At 35.4% G+C, this 21,920-nt stretch overlaps 1 protein-coding gene across 1 annotated transcript in view; it reads right to left on the reverse strand.

The window, feature by feature from the left end:
• LOC126745840 (dynein axonemal heavy chain 7) overlaps nt 1–21,920 on the reverse strand; it is a 94,037-nt gene that overhangs the window by 35,639 nt on the left and 36,478 nt on the right. The window contains exons 27-35 of the mRNA XM_050453859.1: nt 21,694–21,891; nt 14,742–14,865; nt 14,511–14,686; nt 14,296–14,447; nt 14,090–14,237; nt 13,822–14,034; nt 13,591–13,763; nt 4,123–4,432; nt 3,813–4,058 (exon numbers count right to left, since the gene is read on the reverse strand). Coding sequence (XP_050309816.1) covers nt 3,813–4,058; nt 4,123–4,432; nt 13,591–13,763; nt 13,822–14,034; nt 14,090–14,237; nt 14,296–14,447; nt 14,511–14,686; nt 14,742–14,865; nt 21,694–21,891 — 1,740 coding nt within the window. The remainder of the gene's footprint in view (nt 1–3,812; nt 4,059–4,122; nt 4,433–13,590; nt 13,764–13,821; nt 14,035–14,089; nt 14,238–14,295; nt 14,448–14,510; nt 14,687–14,741; nt 14,866–21,693; nt 21,892–21,920) is intronic.

Genomic DNA, 21,920 nt, shown 5'->3' on the forward strand with positions numbered 1-21,920 from the left:
AGTATATTGATATTCGCACCTAAGATCTATATTTGCCGGCCGTGTATAACCGACCAATTAGGTCTCGACAGTTCTGGTCACTTAAGAAAAATCTCGTGTACATTATCCCTAATCCTCGAAAGGGTTTTGTGAGATTTAAACGACTTTCAATTAATGCATAATCATGATTAGCAATAAAAAAAGGCATCCTGCAATGCCTGAGAATAAATCCAAGCATTTTTGATGATTTAACTGTAATTTCGTTTAGGTGTTCATTGAAAGATAGATTTTCTTGGAAAATGACCTCCAAATCTCTTACTTTAATTACATATTTTAACTGTTTCCATCAATAAGATAGGAAGTATTATGTTTTCTGACCCCCTTATGAAATCTAATAAAACAGCAATTATTTGACACATTCAGATTAAGCTTACTATCCCTACAACAATCAGCAAGTCTGTTCAAGTCTTTCTGCAAAAGTGTCTGATCCCCTTGACAGTGAATTATTTTCATAATTTCAAGTCAAAGCAAAACTGTTCTAAAGACAATTAAAGATAGTATTTGCAAATAAATTAAAGAAAATTGAAGAACAATGCTCCTTGAGGTACCACCAGGTAACAATAATTACTTCAGACGTTTCGGTTTGCGGTGTATTGCTCTACTGTGATATTTGCAAGAGGAAATGTAATACGTCGCACGACCTTCTTTAGGTTCAACTTGAGTCGAACACTAGTTTGTAGAGGAAAAAGTAGGAGAAACACTACCTTTATCTTTTTTTAATGTGAGTTTTAAAATTTGGTATTGTAATTGATTTCCACACCCAAGATCTACATTTTCCGCCCGTGTAGACCTGGCCAATTGTGTCTCAATTATTCTGGTCAGCTAAGGAAGATGTCGAGTGCATTGTCTCTGGTCCTTGAAGGTTATTTTAGTCGGTGGTGTATTGCTCTACTGTTATATTTGCCATTGCTGGTGTATGCTTGTTCCTCATTGCGTACTATACAAGCATTCATATGAAGGACGGTAAGAGGAGTTCAGCAATCTACTCCAGATAAAGTTTACATAAATAACCTGGTATTGGTGAAGTATCAGCGAACGTGAAGAATGAAGTAAAATGCTGATGCTGACCATAATTATATAGATATATATAAAGAATGGATGGAAGGTATGTAAGATAAGAACATTTGCATCCTCTTGAGGTATCAAAAATTTGCTTATACCAAATAATGAATTTACATCACTCTTTAAATATACTTATTATTTTCAGGTTCTATACAAGGTATCCGAAGAAAGAAGGCCAATCCGCCGGCCACATATAGGGTAGACCAAAATAATGCGACTTTATGCCATTTTTTAATTGGGCGCTCGGTATTTAATATCAGGGCGTCAAAAGTCGAGTTTTTAATAAGACATTAAAATTTGGTGTGAGGGGGTTTTTTGAAACGAGAAATTGAAATCCGTTCACGGATTCGCTAGACCTTGCAGAGGGCGCCACCTGCAGTATATTGCATGTGTTAAAAATGCCAAAACTTTTTCGTACCCCTGTATAATAAAGTTCTAGTAAAAAATTCTAATTATCTAATCTTTTCTTGTAAAAAAAGTATTCTTAGTAAATGTCGGCCTGAGAATCCATTTATTAGATATCTTAATTTTAAAATCTAGATACATTTTAACAAGTTAAAAAAATAAACGTATTTTTTTTTTCTAAATTAATGCTAAATTACCTATTATAATAAAAATCATAGAATAATCACCCTAAATTATTTGTCCTACGTAACCTCCATTCATTCGTATACACATATGAGCCCTCCTTATTATTGAAAATCTAAGGCTTTGAAAAATGTTTGGTTTCAACCTGAAATACTCTCCAGCTGTAATAATTCTTTCCCTTAAATGATCCTCGCTTAAAATCGGAACCATATATATAAAGTCTTTCATACATCCCCAGGCTGAAAAATCCAAAGGTGTAAGGTCGGGCGAACGGGGTGGCCACGGAACAGGAGCATCTCGACCCCTACCAATCCAGCGATTAGGAAATACTTAATATGAATAGTTCCTGACATTTATATAGCAAAATAAGCCGGAGCACCATCGAGTTGAAACTAAACATTTTATCTTAAATTTAGAGGCAAATCATCAAGCAAATCGGGCAGTATTTCTTGTAGAAACAATATAAATTAATCACCAGTCAAATCACCTGGTAAAATGACAGGCCCTAAAAGAAAGTTATCCAGAATACCTGCCCACTTGATGATGCGTCTCAACTATGGCCCTAGGATTCTCTTCAGCCATTATGTGTGCGTTATGGATATTTGTCATGCCGTTTCTCGTGAACGTGGCCTCGTCACTAAACAGAATCGCCCTTATAAAATCCACATTTTTATTATTCATATCATATAACCATTTACAAAGAGCAAGTCTTGCCTCGGGATCGTCGGGTATTCGGGTGAAGATTAAATGGCTAAAGTTGTTGACTCCGTAAAATATTGTGTTTCTCGGTTTTCTCAATTCTCACCCGTTCAGCCAAAACCCTAGTACTAATGTTTGGCGATTCTTCGACAATTCTTAAAATTTCTTCCTCTTGCCCTGATTGCACCGCACGAGATCGGCCGCAATCACCCTTCCGTCTTTCGCTAAAACTTTCAGTCTCCCTTAGGCAGTTAATCAAATTTAAAAAATATTTTCTTTTGGGATGAAATCGGTTTGGGAATGTCTAGGTATAGTGTCTAGCGGCTAAACTAGTATTGGAGTCACATTCTCCTAGTTGAGAATTGACAGGTATTTAACGTTTACAATAATATTTAAAACTTGCCAAACATCAAAAACATATCCGCCATTTCGGAAAAGGGTACATTTCTTGGTCTATGAGCCATTATGGTTTTATAAGTTGTAAGAAAACACATCAAATACAAATATTATGTAATTAAAAAACGTAGATTTAAAAAACGTAAATTTGTTACTTTGACAGTACATAAAAAGTTACTGGAACCTGAGGTCAGCAAATTTGTTTGGAAAGAAGTATCTAAATTTTAAAATTAAGATATCTAGTAAACGGATTGTCAGGCCGACATTTACTAAGAATACTTTTTTCACAAGAAAAGATTGGATAATTAGAATTTTTGACTAGAACTTTATTATATAGGGGTACAAAAAAGTTTTGGTATTTTTAACCCATGCAATATGTGGTGGCGCCCTCTGCGAGGTATAGTAAATCCGTGAACGGATTTGAATTTCTCGTTCCAAAAAACCCCCTCATACTCAATTTTAATTTAATATCTTATGAAACACTCGACTTATTTTAAAAAAACGTTCTATATTTCTCATTTTGACACCCTGTATATTGAATACCGAGCGCCCAATTAAAAAATGACATAACAAAAGTCGCATAATTTGGGTTCACACTATATGTGGCCGGCGGATTGGCCTCCTTTTTCCGGACACCCTGTATAAGAGACAACATTATCAAGAAAAAATTTAATTGAATATGTAGGAAATATATCGTTATATTATAATGAATTTAAGACGACCAATACATTTTCAATACTTTCCTTTGCTGATAATAATTTAGCATTAATATCAGATAAGGATGTTTAATTATTTATGTATAGCAAGCGATAGTGACAATTCAATATCGTCCTGTTTTCGACATCTATATTATTATTTTTTCAATAGAATAGGAAATAATTAATATGAATTTAATTTAATAATTACATAAAATCTTAATGGATTTTATACATTTAAAAAAATGTTATCTAAATCCTTAATTTTTATCATCATTCTCGCATAAATCCAGCCGAAAGCGTTTCCGAAACTTTCGCCACAACTTTACCTACCTGGAACCAGTCAATAGTGCAGCAGTTAACTAACGCTGGAAACTTTCGAACTCTGTTCCTAAAGCTCTCGCCTATGGGGCTCATTGCGAGCACGACGTGAAGCTGTTCCCTCACGATTTGCACAAAGAAATTGAACAAAGCGGCCGGACTGCCGTCGGTTTGCATGGATTTATCCCTTTGTCGGTCGAGTTGTCGCATCTTTTCACAGATTTCCATTTTTTCTTCTGTGGTGAAAAGGTTTGGGACCTATCATATCAAAAAAATCAAAGAATAATGAATTTTTAATCAGCTTTGTCTATTTTTAATGTACCTCTCCTGAATTCATCAAATTACTGACGTCCTCCAAAAAGGCCTCTTCCTTAATCTGGGTGTCGGTAAATAAAAACACCCCATGCTGATCGGAAGCACTGGCCTTTCTTAAGATGACCTTAACATCTTCCCTCCATTCATTTACGCCATATAATCTCGTAATTTCTACTTGGAAAAGTTCATATTCCGAAATATGAGCGGCTAAACGGGTTAGGGATTGACGTCCAGAGCCGCCAACCCCAACGCAAAGACCGTGAGATCTTGGCTGTTTGAGAATCCTGCATAGTTTTGAGAGGTGCTCTATAGCAAACCTAAAAACATTTATATGATTTTTATATAATTTACGCATCCTCATATAGTTTTTGATAAAAGAACAGCTTCGATTCATAATCAGTGCTTGTGCACCTCTAGAGCCATCTAACGGCTGCCTTATTCTATTAATTGTTTGATATGCTGTTTACAGAAAGCATGTCATATTAGTAACGGAAGATCGTTTGATAATTTTATATGTTTTTTATATAATACTAGAGTTGCCTGGTTATGTTAGCTATTTTTCACCTCAGGAAACGTATCGACAAAAGTGGAGCAGCTAATACCAATGCACAATTACGTAAAAGAAATGAGGGTATCAGATCAGAACCAGAAGTTTATTTTTTTTTCAAAGGTTTCATAACAGCTGCCTCAGTTATATTCTAGAGTAAGATATTATCTGACCAGCTGACATATTCCTAATAAAAAGTCGCATCGAAGGCAATATCTACAGGGTGTCCCGAAATTACATAGCAATATTTTACCACCTGCATCTTTGTCTAAAAATAAGGCAAAAACTTCATATACAGGAATCTTGAAAAGTGAAACTAGAAAAAAAGTTATGATATTTTTATCTCTGCTGACCACTAATTTTAAACGACCCTCTATACATTTTAGCATGAAATGTTATAAAATCAGTTAGTAACAATAACAGTAGTTTACGATAAAAATTTCGAAAAATAACGACCAGGCGTTTCGAAAATATTAACAAAAAACCATCTTCTATAGGAATTATAAAACAGCCTGCAATATCAAATCAATTTACTTTTCAAGATTCCTGTATATAAAGTTTCTGTCTTATTTTTAAACAAAGATGCGGCTGATAAAATATTGCGATGTAATTTCGGGAGACCCTGTATAATATTTCGAGGATATTCTATGCTGAAATCATAATAGACAATAAAACCAGATATAACATGCGTAGAGTCAACATTCTACACTTATAGAGCCGTGCGCCTCGCCTAACTGCTTGGGCAACAAATATCTCTACTCGAGAATATTATTTCGTGTTTTTGTTTTTGAATGAATATTTATAGCGCCATCTAAAAGTCATGTTTTTAAATTTGAATAAGGTCACTGGATCTAAAAAGATTATGTGTCCCATTTTTACGTTTATATTAGGGCTCCATCTGACGGTCATACTTTAATATATAAATTAAGATTTGTGGAGCCTAAAAAAGCAACCTTTTCAAATAAATATGATTGAAACAACTTAAACAAAACTAAATTGAGTTGTACAAAATCAAATAGTTTATTATCCAACAGAAAAAATCCCAATTCAAAAAGAATCTCAAAGATATATAAATATATTTGTGAGCAATTTAACAGGTAATGGCATACAGAACAATACTTAATAAGTAAAAATAAACAATTCATTACAGAGTCATTACAGAGTGGAAAAAAATATGTCGGCAAAATCCAAAAATACGTCAAGTATGTTTGTCAGGGGGACAACTTTTGACATAAAAACAATTTGAAATAACTCCCTAAGCGGGGGTGACATCCCCTCATTTTTTTCAAATGGGACGGGGGTCAAGTTGTACCTCTTTAAAAGAACCTTGTCATTCCATATACAACGCTGCTTAGTTTTTAAAAATCGAGTAACTTGTTCAAGAAATATGGGTCCTTAAAAGTTAAACAATAATGTGAGACGAAAAATGTAAAAAGCGATTTAATAGCCCATATTTATAAAAATGAAACATTTACTTCGAAGTAAAAGGTACAAGCAAAAGGTAGAAATAAAAGATTTTGCTCTAATTCTTATTCATAATCTCTACCTCTTCCTTGCGAGCAAATGCTTAGGGAAAATAAAGTAAAAGCTACGGATTTCGACAAGATATGACTTGAAGCGTGCAATTAACGCGTATGTGGTATGTAACTGATGGGGTTAATCTTATTTGTCTCATAATTAAAAGCAGTTCGCACGTCAATTGATGTAAAGAAGATTCAACTAATTTATTTGTGCAGCTATTTTAAAGTGAATAAAATATTTAAAATGTCTGACACCGATAGTGAACAGGAAGTTACCGAAGATGCCCCTAACGAGATGATGTTTATCGCTGAAGAAGTCACTCCAGAGATTCTCGAGAAATCTCAAGTTCCAGCGATGAAAGGGAAGAAAACTGCTGCATTAACTGATATCGATAAGGCATACGTTACTTTATTTGGCAAGGAGATGTATATTAAAGCTTTTATGAAAAAAGTGAACAATATGAAAACGCTACTGAAAAATAAAACTGACAAAAATAAAATAGGGAACAAGCCCATTCGTCTTTTGTCCAAGGAGAAAGTTATGTTAAAGGCTATGGATGCGGACATAAATCCTGTATTAAGTCGGGTACCAGGTGAAAAATAGATTCAGGTCTTTACTATTACCTTGTAGGTCCTTATCGTGCACATATATTTTTATTAGGAGCTCATGCAATTGGCGTGGCAAGTCAACCTTTCTTACCTACTTCAAAGGATCACATTATGTTGGAAAACGACGCTCATCAGACGATTATGCCTCAAGTAGTAGCTAACAAAAAGCGATCCTACACATCAATTGAAGAGGTTGCTAAAAAAAAATCCCTTCGAAGCCTACCTTTGCTTCGGGCAAACAAGAGTCGGACGAGACGAGGCAGCTAAGGCCAACCCAGCTTCAACGATTAGTTTTAGTTGAACAACTGAAAGTTGCTCGTCACCAACAACAGTATTACTCTGCCAAGCAAATAATTTAAACGAGGCATCAAACGAAAAAGCCCCGCAAGAATATGTTGTTGGAGATAATATTTACTCAAACTTGTAAATAGACGTAAATGTAAGTATCATTTATAAGAAAGAAAATAATTGAACGTTTTTTTCCAGTTCAAACGTGTAAGTTTATTTCTAGTTTAACTAAATACATCTTAGTACGCTTGAAGTAAACGAGATATACATAGCATTACAATAAAGTTTTGTAATGCTATGTATATCTCTATCTTCATCTTCGTCATTTTCTTGAAAATCTTCATCTCTTAATTGCTTAGCTATATTGTGCAACACAGCACATGCAATTATAACTTTTGGAAAACTGGTCAGTTTTACTCTGCATCCATACTTGCCCAAATCTATGCTCAATCACAACTGGCTCTGATGTAAGCAGCCTGTTAAAGACTCTCTGATATTCCTCGTGGGGGTCGGTGTAAGGTGTCATAAGACATGACATTATACCATACCCACTGTCCCTTAGAAGAAAAGTGTTTCTTGTCTTTTTCATGACTTCACACAATTCTTCCATATACGAGCATCGTGGAGTGATCCAGACCAATTTGCATCTATACTAGTTATAACAGAATTCTGCTCGCATGTAACCTGTACATTAATACTGGCAAAACATTTCCGATTAACATATTCGCCTCCAAATTGGGCTGGTTTTTCCATCAAGACGAATAGCTGTGGGAAAACGGAACCTGGTCAACCATTTCTCTTTGGTCTGCATAATTTGATTTTGCAGGCCAAAATCAAATTATGCAGCAATCAAACTATGCAATTTTGCATAACTGTATTTGGGAATCTGATGAATTCGCCAGCTTGTTGTACAATTCGCTCTAGCACGTCATGAAATATTCTGGACACTGTAGGCTGCGAACATCCTAATTCTTCAGCTATTCCGCTCTGAAATCCAAGGTTCGCACAATATTTTCATTTTCTGCACAGGTGACTGACCTGCTGCACGAGTTTCAAAATCCATGCCAAGAAAGTAATTTGCCAACCACACTACATTTTCCTCCTCAAATTTAAACAATGTCTTGAAATCTGACTCACGAGGTGTACGTCTTGGTTTGTAGTATTTTCTTGTACGTAAATTTACCACATTAGCCATAACTAACACAATACTGCGACTAATTAACCAAAGATCACTTAAACAAGCTTATACAAATAGATTTTATTAAACGAAAATGCACAAATTTTAAGATGCAGGCTCTAAGATGCCGAGACAACTATTGATAAAATGAGAAAAGTTGCTGTAACCTAGATTTCTTTTTTTAAAAGCAAATCCTTTAGGTTTTAAGCAAATGCTTTTTTTTATAAATAAGAAAAAGTTAACACCTTTTACTTTACAGAAGCTAGACCTTTTCCTTCACTTCTTTTTATCCTTATACTTTGAAGGAATTGCTTTATTTTTTGAAAGCCAAAGGTAAAACTCTTTTTTATAAATATGGACTAATGCTTGGCATGTTATTCAAGTAAATGCTCGAAGTGCTATCCGCCAACGTTCATACAATGATACAAATTATCTTCAAACTGTTGTCGAACGTTTAGAAGCATTTCCGGTGTCACTTCGCGACATACGTTAATAATTCTTCTTCGCAACTCTTCTAATGTAGCAGTAAGCAGGTGGATTTTTGTAAACTACGGATTTTATGTGTCCCCACAAGAAAAAATCTAAAGGACTTAAGTCGGGTGACCGAGGTGGCCACTCAATTGCGCCCCTGCGTCCTATCCAGCGCACTGGAAATCTATTATATGGAAGTCATTTAAATAGTTGCGTACATTTAGTGAGAAATGTGGAGGAGCTCCGTCTTGTTGGAAAATCAATTCCTGTTCATTGTACTTAACTTCTGGGAGTGTTGTGTGTGTGTGTGTTTCGTGGAAAGTCCTTGGATTGCTGTCAGCCCAATAACGGCAATTGTGGCGATTAACTAAATCATTTAGGAAAAAAGAATCTCATCCGAAAAAACGCATTAAATATGAAATTATTATTGTTTAACGCTCGCTCACTCATAATTTTGCAAAACTGCAAGCGACGATCAAAGTCGTCTTTTTATAGGGATGGAACTTGTGTTTCTTCCATACCCTTTGGACGCTTATTCGAGACACACTTGTTACAATGGCCAATTGTCTTGTACTTAGCATACTATCCATTGCAACTTCCCTCAATACTGCAATTTCCATAGCTTCATGAAACCTTGCATTTTCAATACTCCTCTTTTTGTTGTGACCTTAACCTGTTTAATGTGCCTAAAGGATTTGCCGTAAAAATTACATGTTCATTCAAAAGGCAAAAAATTGTTTCTCGCATTTTTATTGTTTGTTCACTTGAAATGATTAGTGTTTCGACTTAAAAATGTGTTTTATGTTCACCTTAATAAATTTTAATGATATCGTAACACATTATTGTTCCACCTTTAAGGCCCATTATTTGTGAAACGAGTGACTTGATTTTTAAAAACTAATCAGCGTTGTATAAGGAATGGCAAGACCTTTTTAAGGAGCTATAACTTGACCCCCCGTCTCATTTGAAAAAAATGAGGGATGTGACCCCCGCTTAGGAGTTGAGTTTTTTTTGAAGTGGTTTTTATGCCAAAAGTGGTCCCCTGACAAACATACTTGACGTTTTTTTGGATTTTGCCGAAAAGTTTTTTCCGAAGACATTTTTATTCAATACCTCTCTTGGGGTATATTCCATTAATGTTAAGGGAAATGAATTGTAGAAAACTACGCTAGACGTGTTCCAGGCTGTTGATGTAAACACTGTATGTGACAAACTGCAGCATAGAGCCATACAATAACTTAGACATAACTAAAGAATAATATAGTGTAGTTTAACTTGATATGTTGTTAAATTGTGAAATATTCTTAAATCTTAGGGCAGTTTAAGTAAATAATTAGTTTCTCTTGCTCCACTTAAAGCGTCTATTAACTTCCTGTTGTTTTCTGTCTCAACTTTACATCTGCTTCTAGAAAATGTATGATGCAAAAAGGCCTTAAATCATCTCTGAACAAAAGAGAATCAAATTCAATAAGATCTTGAACACCATTGATGAACAAACCGAATACCATTAGGGCTAACTTACTGCAGTGGGGTGCACCACTTGACGCTAAGTAATAAAGATTTAAAATCATTATATTCGACATACTGGACTCTGTGACTTGAGAGATAAAATGCCACAGGATTGGAATGATAACCAACCAATGCTAATAAACCATAAGCAGGTCAAAAGCATTTGAGAAGGCCATGATCAGCACATCCAACTACCTCATTCTATTAATTACTTGATATGCTGTTTGCAGAAAGCCAATGCAGTCGCGTAAAAAAAATCAGATCAGAACCCGCAGTTTCTTTGTTTTTTGATTCCTTTAACCCTCCGTTAGGCGCCTGGTTGACCATTGTCACCCACGTGTACAATTCAATACGCAAAATTATATCCGATACCTTTACGCAGACGACGCTTTTAGTACCTTCCCAACTCTGTTTGAGAAAGCATCTTCGCGATCGGCAACGTTGTGGTGATTGCAGTTTTGTGTTTATAAATAGATTATTTTACCTGGGGGACAAAGGTCACCCGCGCGCCTATTCGCGTTACTTTATAAGGCAAGTATAATTTATTTATTTTTTCTTTACATGATTTGTGATATTGTATTTACTTGATTTAGAAATATTTCACATTATTTTATTTATGTAGACAATAATTTTTTATTATTTGTTTTAAATATTTCACTCCACAAATGGACATAAATATGTATGTTTTAGGAAAACATTCGATTTTTTTATTATTTTGTCTTATTTTTTATATCCAAGCTATTATATTCATGAATATGTTTGTTTTAGAAAAATGTCTGAGCCAAAGAATAAAAAACTGAAAGTAGAGCCAAGTAGGGATCCTCAGGTGTGGCTAAAGTGGTTTGAAGAGCCAAGTGATGACGCAATTTCTGAAGCTGAGGATGAAAGTGATGTAGACGAGGTTGACCATATTTCAGAAAGTGATCACATGACGGACTCTGAGGAAGAAGTTAGTGATACAGAGGAAGTGGTCGAATCTACACACACCGAAAATGACTGCAATTTGTCACAAAATGTTTACATGGGGAAAGATTCTTCGACAAAATGGCGTAAGTCACATCCTATTACAAATGTTCGTACTAGAGCCCACAATATCATTACCCACCTTCCTGGTCCAAAAAATAATGCTCGTGAGACAAAAACAGATATTGAAATTATAAGTTTATTTTTGGATGATTACGTATAATTTGTCATTCTACTAATATTTACATCGAAAAGATCCGCAGTAAATTTCAACGTGATCGTGATGCTAGGCCTACGAACATAATTGAAATCAAGGCATTTATTGGACTGCTATATCTAATAGAGTCTCTGGGAAATTCAAGGAAGAAGGTAGGGTTTTGTGAGGAGGAAGGGTTTTGTGGGATAACGCAAAAGGCAATGGCTTCGAATCTTGTTATTTGACCAAGAGCGAAAAAAGATTTAGATTTATTTTGCGATGTTCGATGATATACGAGATCGAGAAAATCGCAAAACTATTGACAAACTTGCACCAATCAGGGAAGTTTTTGAGCTAATCAGCTAAAAACCAATAATTTTCAAAAGTATTATTGTCCCAGTGAGTATCTTACGGTCGATGAGCAACTGTTGCCATTCAGAGGTAGATGCAGTTTCAAGCAGTATATACCTAGTAAGCCAGCGAAGTATGGGGTAAAGGTTTTTGCTTTGGCTGATTCCAAGACAGCTTATACTATTTATTTAGAATCCTATGTTGGAAAGCAACCTGATGGCCCATACCAAATGAGTAACTCAGCCGAAAATATTGTTTTACGTTTGATAGAGCTTGTTCAAGGTAGTAACAGAAACATTACGGGCGACAACTGGTTCACAAGCCTTCCTCTGGCTAAAAAACTTCTGAATAATAAAAAACTAACATATGTTGGCACGATAAGGAAAAATAAACGTAAAATACCCCAGGAATTTCTACCAGATGAATTTAAAATGCCAGCGTCTTCCATTTTTGGATTTCAGGAAGACGTAACTTTAGTTTCATATTGTCCAAAAAAAAAAAAGACAGTATTATTACTGTCAACTATACATCATAGTGTTTCGATTGACCAGTCATCTAACGGTAAAAACAAACCTGAAATTATAACATTTTATAATTCGACAAAAATTGGTGTGAATTTGGTCGATCAGCTTTGTGGAAATTATGATGTGTCAAGAACTACGAGACGCTGGCCTATGGTACTCTTTTTTGACCTGCTTAATATAATAGGAATTAACGCAGCATGCATTTATAATTCTCATAATTTTAACAAAACAGTGAGAAGAACTGATTTTTTACAAAATGTAAGTTGACAATTGATAAAGCCATAAATAGAACGACGATCAAATATTGTGTCTATTCCCAAAGAATTACGAAGGCGGGCGAAGTTGTTATTAGATGGAGAGGAAGCTGAACCAATTATTGCTCGCCGAAATGGATCGCGCGGGCGCTGTTATCAGTGTCGACGTCAAAGAGATAAAAGTACAAGAAAATGGTGCTTCAAATACCAACAGTGGACCTGTGAAGAGCATCTGCGCGAAATATGCACGAATTATTTTAAAAATTAGTAATACTCACTTTATCAGTAAATAAAAATTTTTCACTACCATCTCTGTATTTATATTTATTTAATTTACGAATTATTTAGAATAATAAATAAAGAAATATTTTTTTGCAAATATTTAATAATTAGGAGTTGGGTGACACATGTCACCCGCGCGACTATCCACGTAACAAACTTATGCGCGCTTAACGGAGGGTTAAAGGGTTTATAAGATCTGCCTCAGTAATATTCTAGAGTGAGATATCATCTGACTTTCTTAGATTCTATGAAGAGTCGCTCCGGATTAATATAGAGGCTTTAGGAAAAGTCAGAGCAGGCTTTTACAATATTTCCAGAATCATCCACGTTAGAATAAATATCTTAAGGTCAGGTATATGTGAAGTGTCTATAAAAGGTATAGAATTTATCATGTGTGGAAGCAAAAATCTACACTCGTAGAGCCGTTAATCTCACCTAACCGCTTGGGCAACAAATGTTTGTATTCGAGAATATTCATTCCAGCATTAATTCCTATGACGCCATCTAGAAGTCATGCTTCAAAACATGAATTAAGGTCACTGGATCTGGTTTCCATTTTTTAGATTACGGCGCCATCTGACAATCATGTTTTAAAATATGAATTAAGGTATTTCAAGCCGAAAAGTTAAAGTATTAAAACCAAAAATGAATTGAATTTATTGATAGTATCCTTGACCCAACGGCTTAAGTAACAAACCTCTGTACGCTTGTACAGTTTGGTTTGTTTCACACTTATAAAATAAATACTATTGTAAAAATAGTGATAGAAAAAAAATATAGTTACCTAAACAGAACTAAATTCATAGGCTTTTTGGACATATTATTAAATTCATTTAAATAACCCTCGGTGATTGTCTTCAGCATTTCTATATCTTGTACTTCAATATAGTGCCTTTGATCGGCTTTCGGATTAGCAAAATCACAATAAATTAGTTTTCTTAGTTCCGACTCACCAATCTTAAAATTCACAAAAAATAAATAAATTTTTTTAGGTCATCTGGATCAAAATACTTACAACTACACTTCCCGGCGTGGCTAATCTAGAAAACATGGAATTCAAATCTTCTTCCAATTTATCCTTACAAACTTCTCTTAATGCCTCAATTATCCAGGTTCTGTCAGCATCATCCACCAGTCTATCATAGTAAACTCTTAATACTTCATGGACCCATAGTCTTTTCATCGCTAATAAATCCTCCATTGCTTCTGGTACTGATAGAAGAACTCCCTAAAATAGATTGTTTTTAATAAATATATGTTTTTTTCATTGATAGGTGAGTTGCCTGTATAACTCTGGAAAAGTCTCTTAAATTAAAGAGATAATGAGATTTGGCGGGCGTAGGGAGTAAATTGGCGCGAGCTAGCTTATAAATATCCAAAGTTGCTAAAACAATTTCTTCTATACATGGATCAAAATCTTTGGAAAATCCTCTGGAACAATAAAGGTTATGCATCAAATGGAAATAAATTATTAAAAATTATTATTAACCTTGTGTCCAAATGCCATAACATAATTCTGCTAAAGATATTTATTAACGTGCCCTCTTGGAATTCGTCTATGCATAAATGATTAAAATGTCTACTGAATCTTGGAGTTATGGTGTTTCCACCACCGGTCGGTGGACACATAGCACACATAAACTAAAAAAACATAATTTTCTTAATATTTGCTCTAACAAAAATTGGCACTAAGCCTCTTATTACCTGTATATCAATGAGCTTCATAGGAATAACATCTTTTAGATCATACCACATTTCATGATCGAACCACTGCCTTAGAAGTTCAATGGGGGGCTGAGCCCCATAAATTTCTTTAGTAGGCATGTTAACGTCATCCACGAATATGACGCAACGTTTAGTTACTGGTGGTCCAAATACACCTAAAATGTCATTATTGGAATAATGGTAGTCGTTTAATATATTTAACGTGTTCACCTTTTCTTCGTTTATCCAGTTTGGCCATTATTATATTTTGTGTCTGGTTAGCAGTTGTTTGAGCCGAGAAGTTTATGAACAAAGGAATGTATGTTTTTGTGTCGTTTTTCTTTAACAGGAAATCCTGAAAGAAAAGTAAAGTATAGATTATAAGGTATTCAGATGATGTGTAGACTTTAGGAAAAGAATAACAAGAGAATATGTCATATAATTTTCCAATTCTTATATAATTACCCTGAAATAACAACTGTCGACCTGGACTTTTCAAATAGTTATTCGAATTGAAGAACAAAAGTGGAAAGTCAGAATATTTAATATAATGTTTCTTACGAACCCCTACTTTTTTGCTTCTTTTTATGTTATCATTGTTATCATTACTCAAAAAGTCTATTTAACAATCTTAAGCTATACAGAGTAATTCTTTTTTAAAATTGATGATACACTGATGATATGTTTTCTCTGGATATAAGTATTTTGTTTGTAATGATCCTCTACGATCTTTCTTTTGATGGATTTCTCTTCTCTTGTCTAGTCTCCTTTTTACCAGATTCATAAAGATTCAATTTTCTTGTAAGACAATTAACGATATTAGTAAAAATTCATAAATTTGTTAAAAAATTTAATTAAATGAGAAATGCTCAAACAACTGACTATAATGTAGCGTTTTTCTCGTTCGTTTAGGTTCGAATTGATAATAAAAATAATGGACTACAGTCGAATACACGGAAATATTCAACTGATTTATTTACACACTACTAAACACGATCCCTTACGACTACTAGAAATAAATTTTCATCCTATTTATTTACTACTATTCATGTCCGATTTAAATATCGCGCCAATATTCCGAACATGACTCCTAGCGGCGACGCGGCTCCTTATATACTCGGCTGACCATGATTCCTGAAGATCCGATGACATTTGTGCGGTGTGCCACTTGTGTCATTCCGGAATGATGAGAACAGCTGATATTCTCGGCATTTCCAATATCATTACAATACTTTTTAATAAAATATATGAAGATATCTTTAAAGGTAAGGTTAAGGCTTTTTAATATTCTTCATTCACAGATATATGAGAAACTTGATCAGAACATACCAGACTTTTAAAATAATTTAGGCACCAGAAAAGCTTAGTTCAGTATCACGCGTCCTTTCTGGACTTCAAAAGAACATTTGATAAAGTACAGCATCAAGACAGAAACTGAATAGATGAATTAAAGACACCAGCAAAATTTCCTGTAAAGATACTCTCAACCATATTATTCAGTATATATTTAGAGAAGTTATTCAGGGCATTACAAGACTCAATAGACGGTGTATTTATTAACGGCAGAATAATCAATAATCTCAGATAAGCAGACGATTAATAAATTTTATACTTGGCTGATGCCAAAAGTACAGTGGCATTATCAAGTACCGCAGACCTACAAAGAATAATGGATCGTATAGTAGCCACATGATATGAAACTTAACTGTAAAAAGACTCACATTTCCGTAGTAAGTAAAACAAAGAACGCACGAATACCAGGGCTGGGATCACTCTCAAAAAAAATAATTTAGAATAGAAAGAGCTCGGAAAATTCATTTAATCGCATGAGGAGTATCCTGTGTAACTAGAAAATAATCATTATTATGCCAATAAGAATCCTTCGTTGGTATGTCTTTTCTGTCATGTTTTATACCCATAGTTTAGAGGCTTGGATCTTGACTGATGCCTTTTGTATACAACTAAAAGCATTTAAAATGTGATGTGATCAGCGCATGCCTCAAATATTTTAGATATATTGTGCACTCAATGAAACAGTTCTAGAACGAATTGGGACAACAACCGAAAATCTAGAAAAGCAGCGAATTTTGGACACGACAAATATTCCCTTTTACAGTTATTATTACAGGGTAAAGTTGATGGCAGAAGAAGTCTGAGGAAGGATCTTGAGGAAGAGTGTGTTAAATTCTGGAAAATAATGTGCAAATTCGGTATTCTTAAGAATTTTCAAGAAGACTTGGTTGCGTACGATATGAGATCAAGCTCAACCTACCTCAGAGCCATACTATTGATTCCAAAGTAGAATCAGTAATTTCTCTACATCGTATCGTGGGCATTTTAATATATGCACCAAAATTACTCCGAAAATAAGCGAGGACAGAGGAGATATATATCTGTGGAAGGACTGTCTTTTACTGTTTTTCAACAACGACGTACCATGAGAGACAACATGCAAGATCGGATTCGTGAAGCATGCGCTGAGATTTTAACGTTCCGTTTTCAGGCAAATGGTGACAATTTCGAACATTTGCTTCGTAATTAAAATCATGAGAGGCAAGCGGACTCCCGTTAATCAAGCACCCCAAAGGAAACAGAATTTACTACGTTCACGTCTTTGTTTCCGAATTGCCAGATCTGAACAGAAGATCTTTGAACTAAGACACTCCTAATGACTTGACATGAGACTTGGCTTGAGGTCCTTCTTCACCATTTTCGTCAGGACCATTATAGACTCTAGTACAAGCTTGATGGTGACATTTTCTACCGTAATTGCCTTAATGGTAAATCTGCCATAGAAACAGAGTGGCGTCTACAATTTAAAATGTTCTGTCCACATTTTGACACAGCAAATACTTCAGCTTGTGGGGCACCAACACAGAAACTGGCTCACTAGACCCTTTTACTTCTCACTGCCTGGTATATGGGTTACGAAGTCCATATAGTAGACTGTAGAAAGTGCCTTCGCATTAAAAGGCGTACCTTCTACCAGTTTGTACCATCAGTTTCACCAATCCGTAGTTCACCAAGGATATGTGGCATGTACGCAGTACTTATGGCCTCTTTGTGGAATTGTAACGCAAGTTCCAGGGATGGAAGGCTGAACAGAGTATCAAGGCCTATAGTTAGGATCGTTTGCGTAGATCCGGTAATGTTTAGGAATGCGAGGCGTTGGAGTCTCCTGCACTCGAATTTTTGCTTTTACCGAGCAAGGTCCCTAAGGATCGGCCCCTAACTAAGAAGAGCAGATCCAGTGAAGGATCTTAGGGTGCAGGTTCCAGGTGCTACCGAAAGCCTTAGGTCCAAAGTGCACAGGCTGCCTGCCTAAACTTGATATTTTATTTTTATTATTTATTAAATTTACGGAATCCCCATTTTACAAAATAAATGCACAAAATAGATTATTACATAATAGATTACTTATCCTAGTGAGTTGATACAATGTAAATAAATAAATATAAACGTATAATAAAGGGTCAACTCAAAAGTATAACTATCTATCTAAGAACTGAGTTGACACCACACAGCACACAGCCGTAGTCTGCTCAGGCTATTCTTAAAAACGGACAGTGAACTACTACATAAATCAATGTTATGAGCGTTTAAGACACTCAGAGATCTATCGATAGGAGAATGACGGCCATATTCAGTTTTGTGTATAGGAACATGATAAAGGTCAAAATTGCCTAGAGTTCTATTTGGAACATTGAGACCTACTTTAGAAAGAAGGTCAGGAGCATTAATCATGCCATTAACCAGCTTAAAGACAAAACAAAGATCAGCGTTCACACGCCTTTTGGCCAATGTATCCAGGTTAAGTCTTACTCTCATGTCCTCACGATGCTACTCGTCAAAGCTAATGCCCATTCTAAATGCAGCACACTGCAAAAATCCATCTTGCACTCTCTCAATCATATCTATTGAATTCTGATATAGAGGAGACCACACTACTGAAGAGAATTCAGAATTAGATCTAACCAATGAGACATAAAGGAGTCTATAGGCTTGCAGAGAGAGATGTGAACTATATCTCTTTACAGCACCCAACACTCTTAGTCCCTTTAAAGTTATTTTAGAGATGTGATGAACAAATCTCAGATGCTCATCGAACCACACGCCCAAATCCTTGACTACATTCACATACTGCAAGGACTTACCAAGGATACTATATGTAGAATTGAATCTCTTCGAACCTCTATGAAATTATACGTAGCAACACTTGGAAATATTGAGCCTCAATCCGTTCATCCCTGACCACTCACATAAAGCATCAAGGTCTTCCTGAAGTTTGGCTATATCATTCACCTGCTTAATCTGCATGTAGAGCTTCAGGTCATCAGCAAACATACTTACAGAACTATGATTGATCACAATAACAATATCATTCACAAATAGATTGTAGAGCAGAGGGGCACAGTGAGATCCCTGAGGAACCCCTGAGACTACATTAGTAGGTGCAGAAGTACAGCCATGCACCTTCACACTCTGAGTTCTTCCTATCAGGAAACTCTTTAGCCATTTTAAGAGGGAGTCAAATAGCCCCCAAATGAAAGTTAATAGCCCCAAAGTCGGCATTCCGAAAATCGAAATAAAATTCATCAAGCATTAGTGAAGATGAGTCAGTTTGAATATTAATATGATAAGAAACGTGGTGCAAACTATTACTAAAAATGCAGTCAACAGCAGCTGAAATATTAACATTATGCAAATTAGAAAATACTAAATCTAAAAATCTGTCTCTGTCATTTGGTACGTTATTGCATTGAAACATATTATGATAAGAAAACATTTCAGCTAAATCTCGGGCTGCATAGTGTTCGTTGCAAGCTACACAAACCCCATCAACATTATTTGATCAAACCGCCTCAGGTAGGTTGTAATTACCGAACACCAGCACCGATAATTGTTGGTAGCTTTCACAGATTTCATGAACTGACATCCCATGTAACTCGTACTTATCGCGTGTAGCATTTGGTGGAATATACACTCCACCACAAACAAATGACTTCTTGCAAATATTTACTTCTACATATACTTGCTCCACTGAGATGTAAGGAGTAGCATTTTTTCTAGAACTAAATGTATTACTAACTGCTATAAGCACCCCACCACCTCTAATCTTTATACTTGATTCCAGGCTACGGTCAGTGCGGTAGATGGTATACCCAGGCACAAGGATTTCACTGTCAGAGATATCCTCATTCAACCAAGTCTTAACTAGGATTATGACAGAATAGTCAGACACAGACACAGTCTGCACTCCGTGATGAAATTGTTCAATTTTAGTGCGAGTACCACCAACATTTTGGTAGTATAAGCTTAATCGTTTTTTGAGTTGTTATCACCATCTTGAGACCTCACATTTTTCAACGGCACGATCTTGGACACTCCTCTAATGTACCTGATTCCCAGATTTTATTCTCCATTATTAAGGCGATTCGAAAGAGTAAGCTTTGATTCCTTAAACTCTTTCTCTGGAGAAAAGTCTGATCAGGACCTAATTTAACACCAGTGTCACTATACACTCTGCTCCTCAAAATCTTTAATGCCACTTGTTCATTAGCAAGAACAGCCTTGATAGGTCTCAGTTCTGTACCCCTCTTCCCAACACGAAAAACTTTACTAATTTGATCCTCTGTTCTGTCCTCCACCAAGTTCTGAAGCAAGCTTTTAACTTTGTTCGTATTAAACGCCACTCTCTCTCTGGCATCCTCAGATGTCGACTCAGTCACACTGTACAGCATAATGTTCTTAGATCGCCTCTTTCGCTCTTCAATTTGCTTAAAAAAATCGCCACCTGTAGCAATGAGTGCTCTGTTTTCACTTCACTCTGAGAATTAGATCTAGAAAAGGCTACTTGAAGGTCACTTACCGCCTGTTTCAAGGTAGATACTTCCTGTTCCAGACTTTCAATACGCTCTGGTTTTTCTTTAGTCAGGTTGCGTATTTCCTGCAAAGCCTCATGCAATTCAGTTCTCTGATCAAACATAATATTGAGCATATTTGAAAATAATGCAATAACATCTTTGGTGTTCACATTCTGTTTGTTCAGAAGAGATGACATCTGATCCTTAACTCCATCAAAGGGAGAGGTCAGGGAACCGCCGACCGGGGCTTTAAGGGAATTGCTATTGTTGCGTCTTGTCCCATTGCTGCCGCTGTTTGAATTAGATTTCAATGGTTTTGTAGAAACCTTGGGTTCAACACCCATATGTGCATGATCGTTCCAGGAGGGTTTGGAATCTAGTGTGATGCTTAGAAACATACCGTCCTGGGTTTCAGCTCATTGCCTCCCAGAGATATAATAGGTAGCGTGTTAATCATTAGCTTTTTTGAGAGGCATCACTATCATATGCAGAGATTTTATCCTGAGACCCTGTTATTTGAGAATTCAGAGCCACGGCTTCCGACTGTTTTGCAAAATAATGCGAAAGGAGTTTTGACAAACGTTGCTTCAATATCAAGAAACGCACCAAGACAAATCTTTCGCAAAGCATCCACCACCTTTCTTATAGGGTAAGGGGCCAGGTTCATGTATTTTCAGCATAATAATCAGCAGAAAAAAATAAGTTAGAACATTATTAACCTGGCGTGACGGGAGTACTAAATCACCAATGTTCTTTACCTTTGTAATACTCTGTTTAGAAATAATGATGCAACGTAAACAATTGCTATTCCCTGAATAGACCAGACATATCTTTTACTTTCATTTTGTTGATAACATATTATTCTTTACAGATTCAAAAAACGAATGTCATCTTGACATTACTGTGTGAGGCGACATGAAGAAAATTGTTATTTTTAAAGATATTTAAGACTTTGAACCTATATGATTGAGCAATCAATGTATCAAATCTTAATATAGAAGAAGCAACAATAAACGCAATTTACAAGTCATAACTGACTTAAGACATTTTTAATAAAATATTCCTGAATATCAATCTTTGAATAAGATTTTCCAGAATTATTTAAATTCTTGACAGATCATTACCTGAATGTCCCTGAAAAATAAATAATGTTCAATGTGAACATTCCGTGACTGATCATGTTTTGTCATTGATCAGTTTTGGGTTGTATCTTATACTATGGTAACTAATTAGAAAAACAAATCAGTATTATAAGAAATATTATACAATTATTATAGGAAAAATGATATCTTAATTAAAAAATAATATGTTCAACTTACTGTCACATATACGGATTTTCCTGTACCAGTAGGTCCAATAATCATCATGGATTTTTTATGTTGTACCAACAGTTGCATAACAGCAATTCCTCTTATCGTTTCTACTGTTGTTACAATAATCTGATTCACTGGTATGTCCCTCGGGATCGGAGGCGCATTCATTAATTCATCGGACCACAATTTCCATTTTCCTTTACCCTACAATAGCCGATAAATAATTTTTGCCT

This window comes from Anthonomus grandis, chromosome 16 (assembly GCF_022605725.1).
Source record: "Anthonomus grandis grandis chromosome 16, icAntGran1.3, whole genome shotgun sequence".
NCBI classification, from domain to species: domain Eukaryota; kingdom Metazoa; phylum Arthropoda; class Insecta; order Coleoptera; family Curculionidae; genus Anthonomus; species Anthonomus grandis.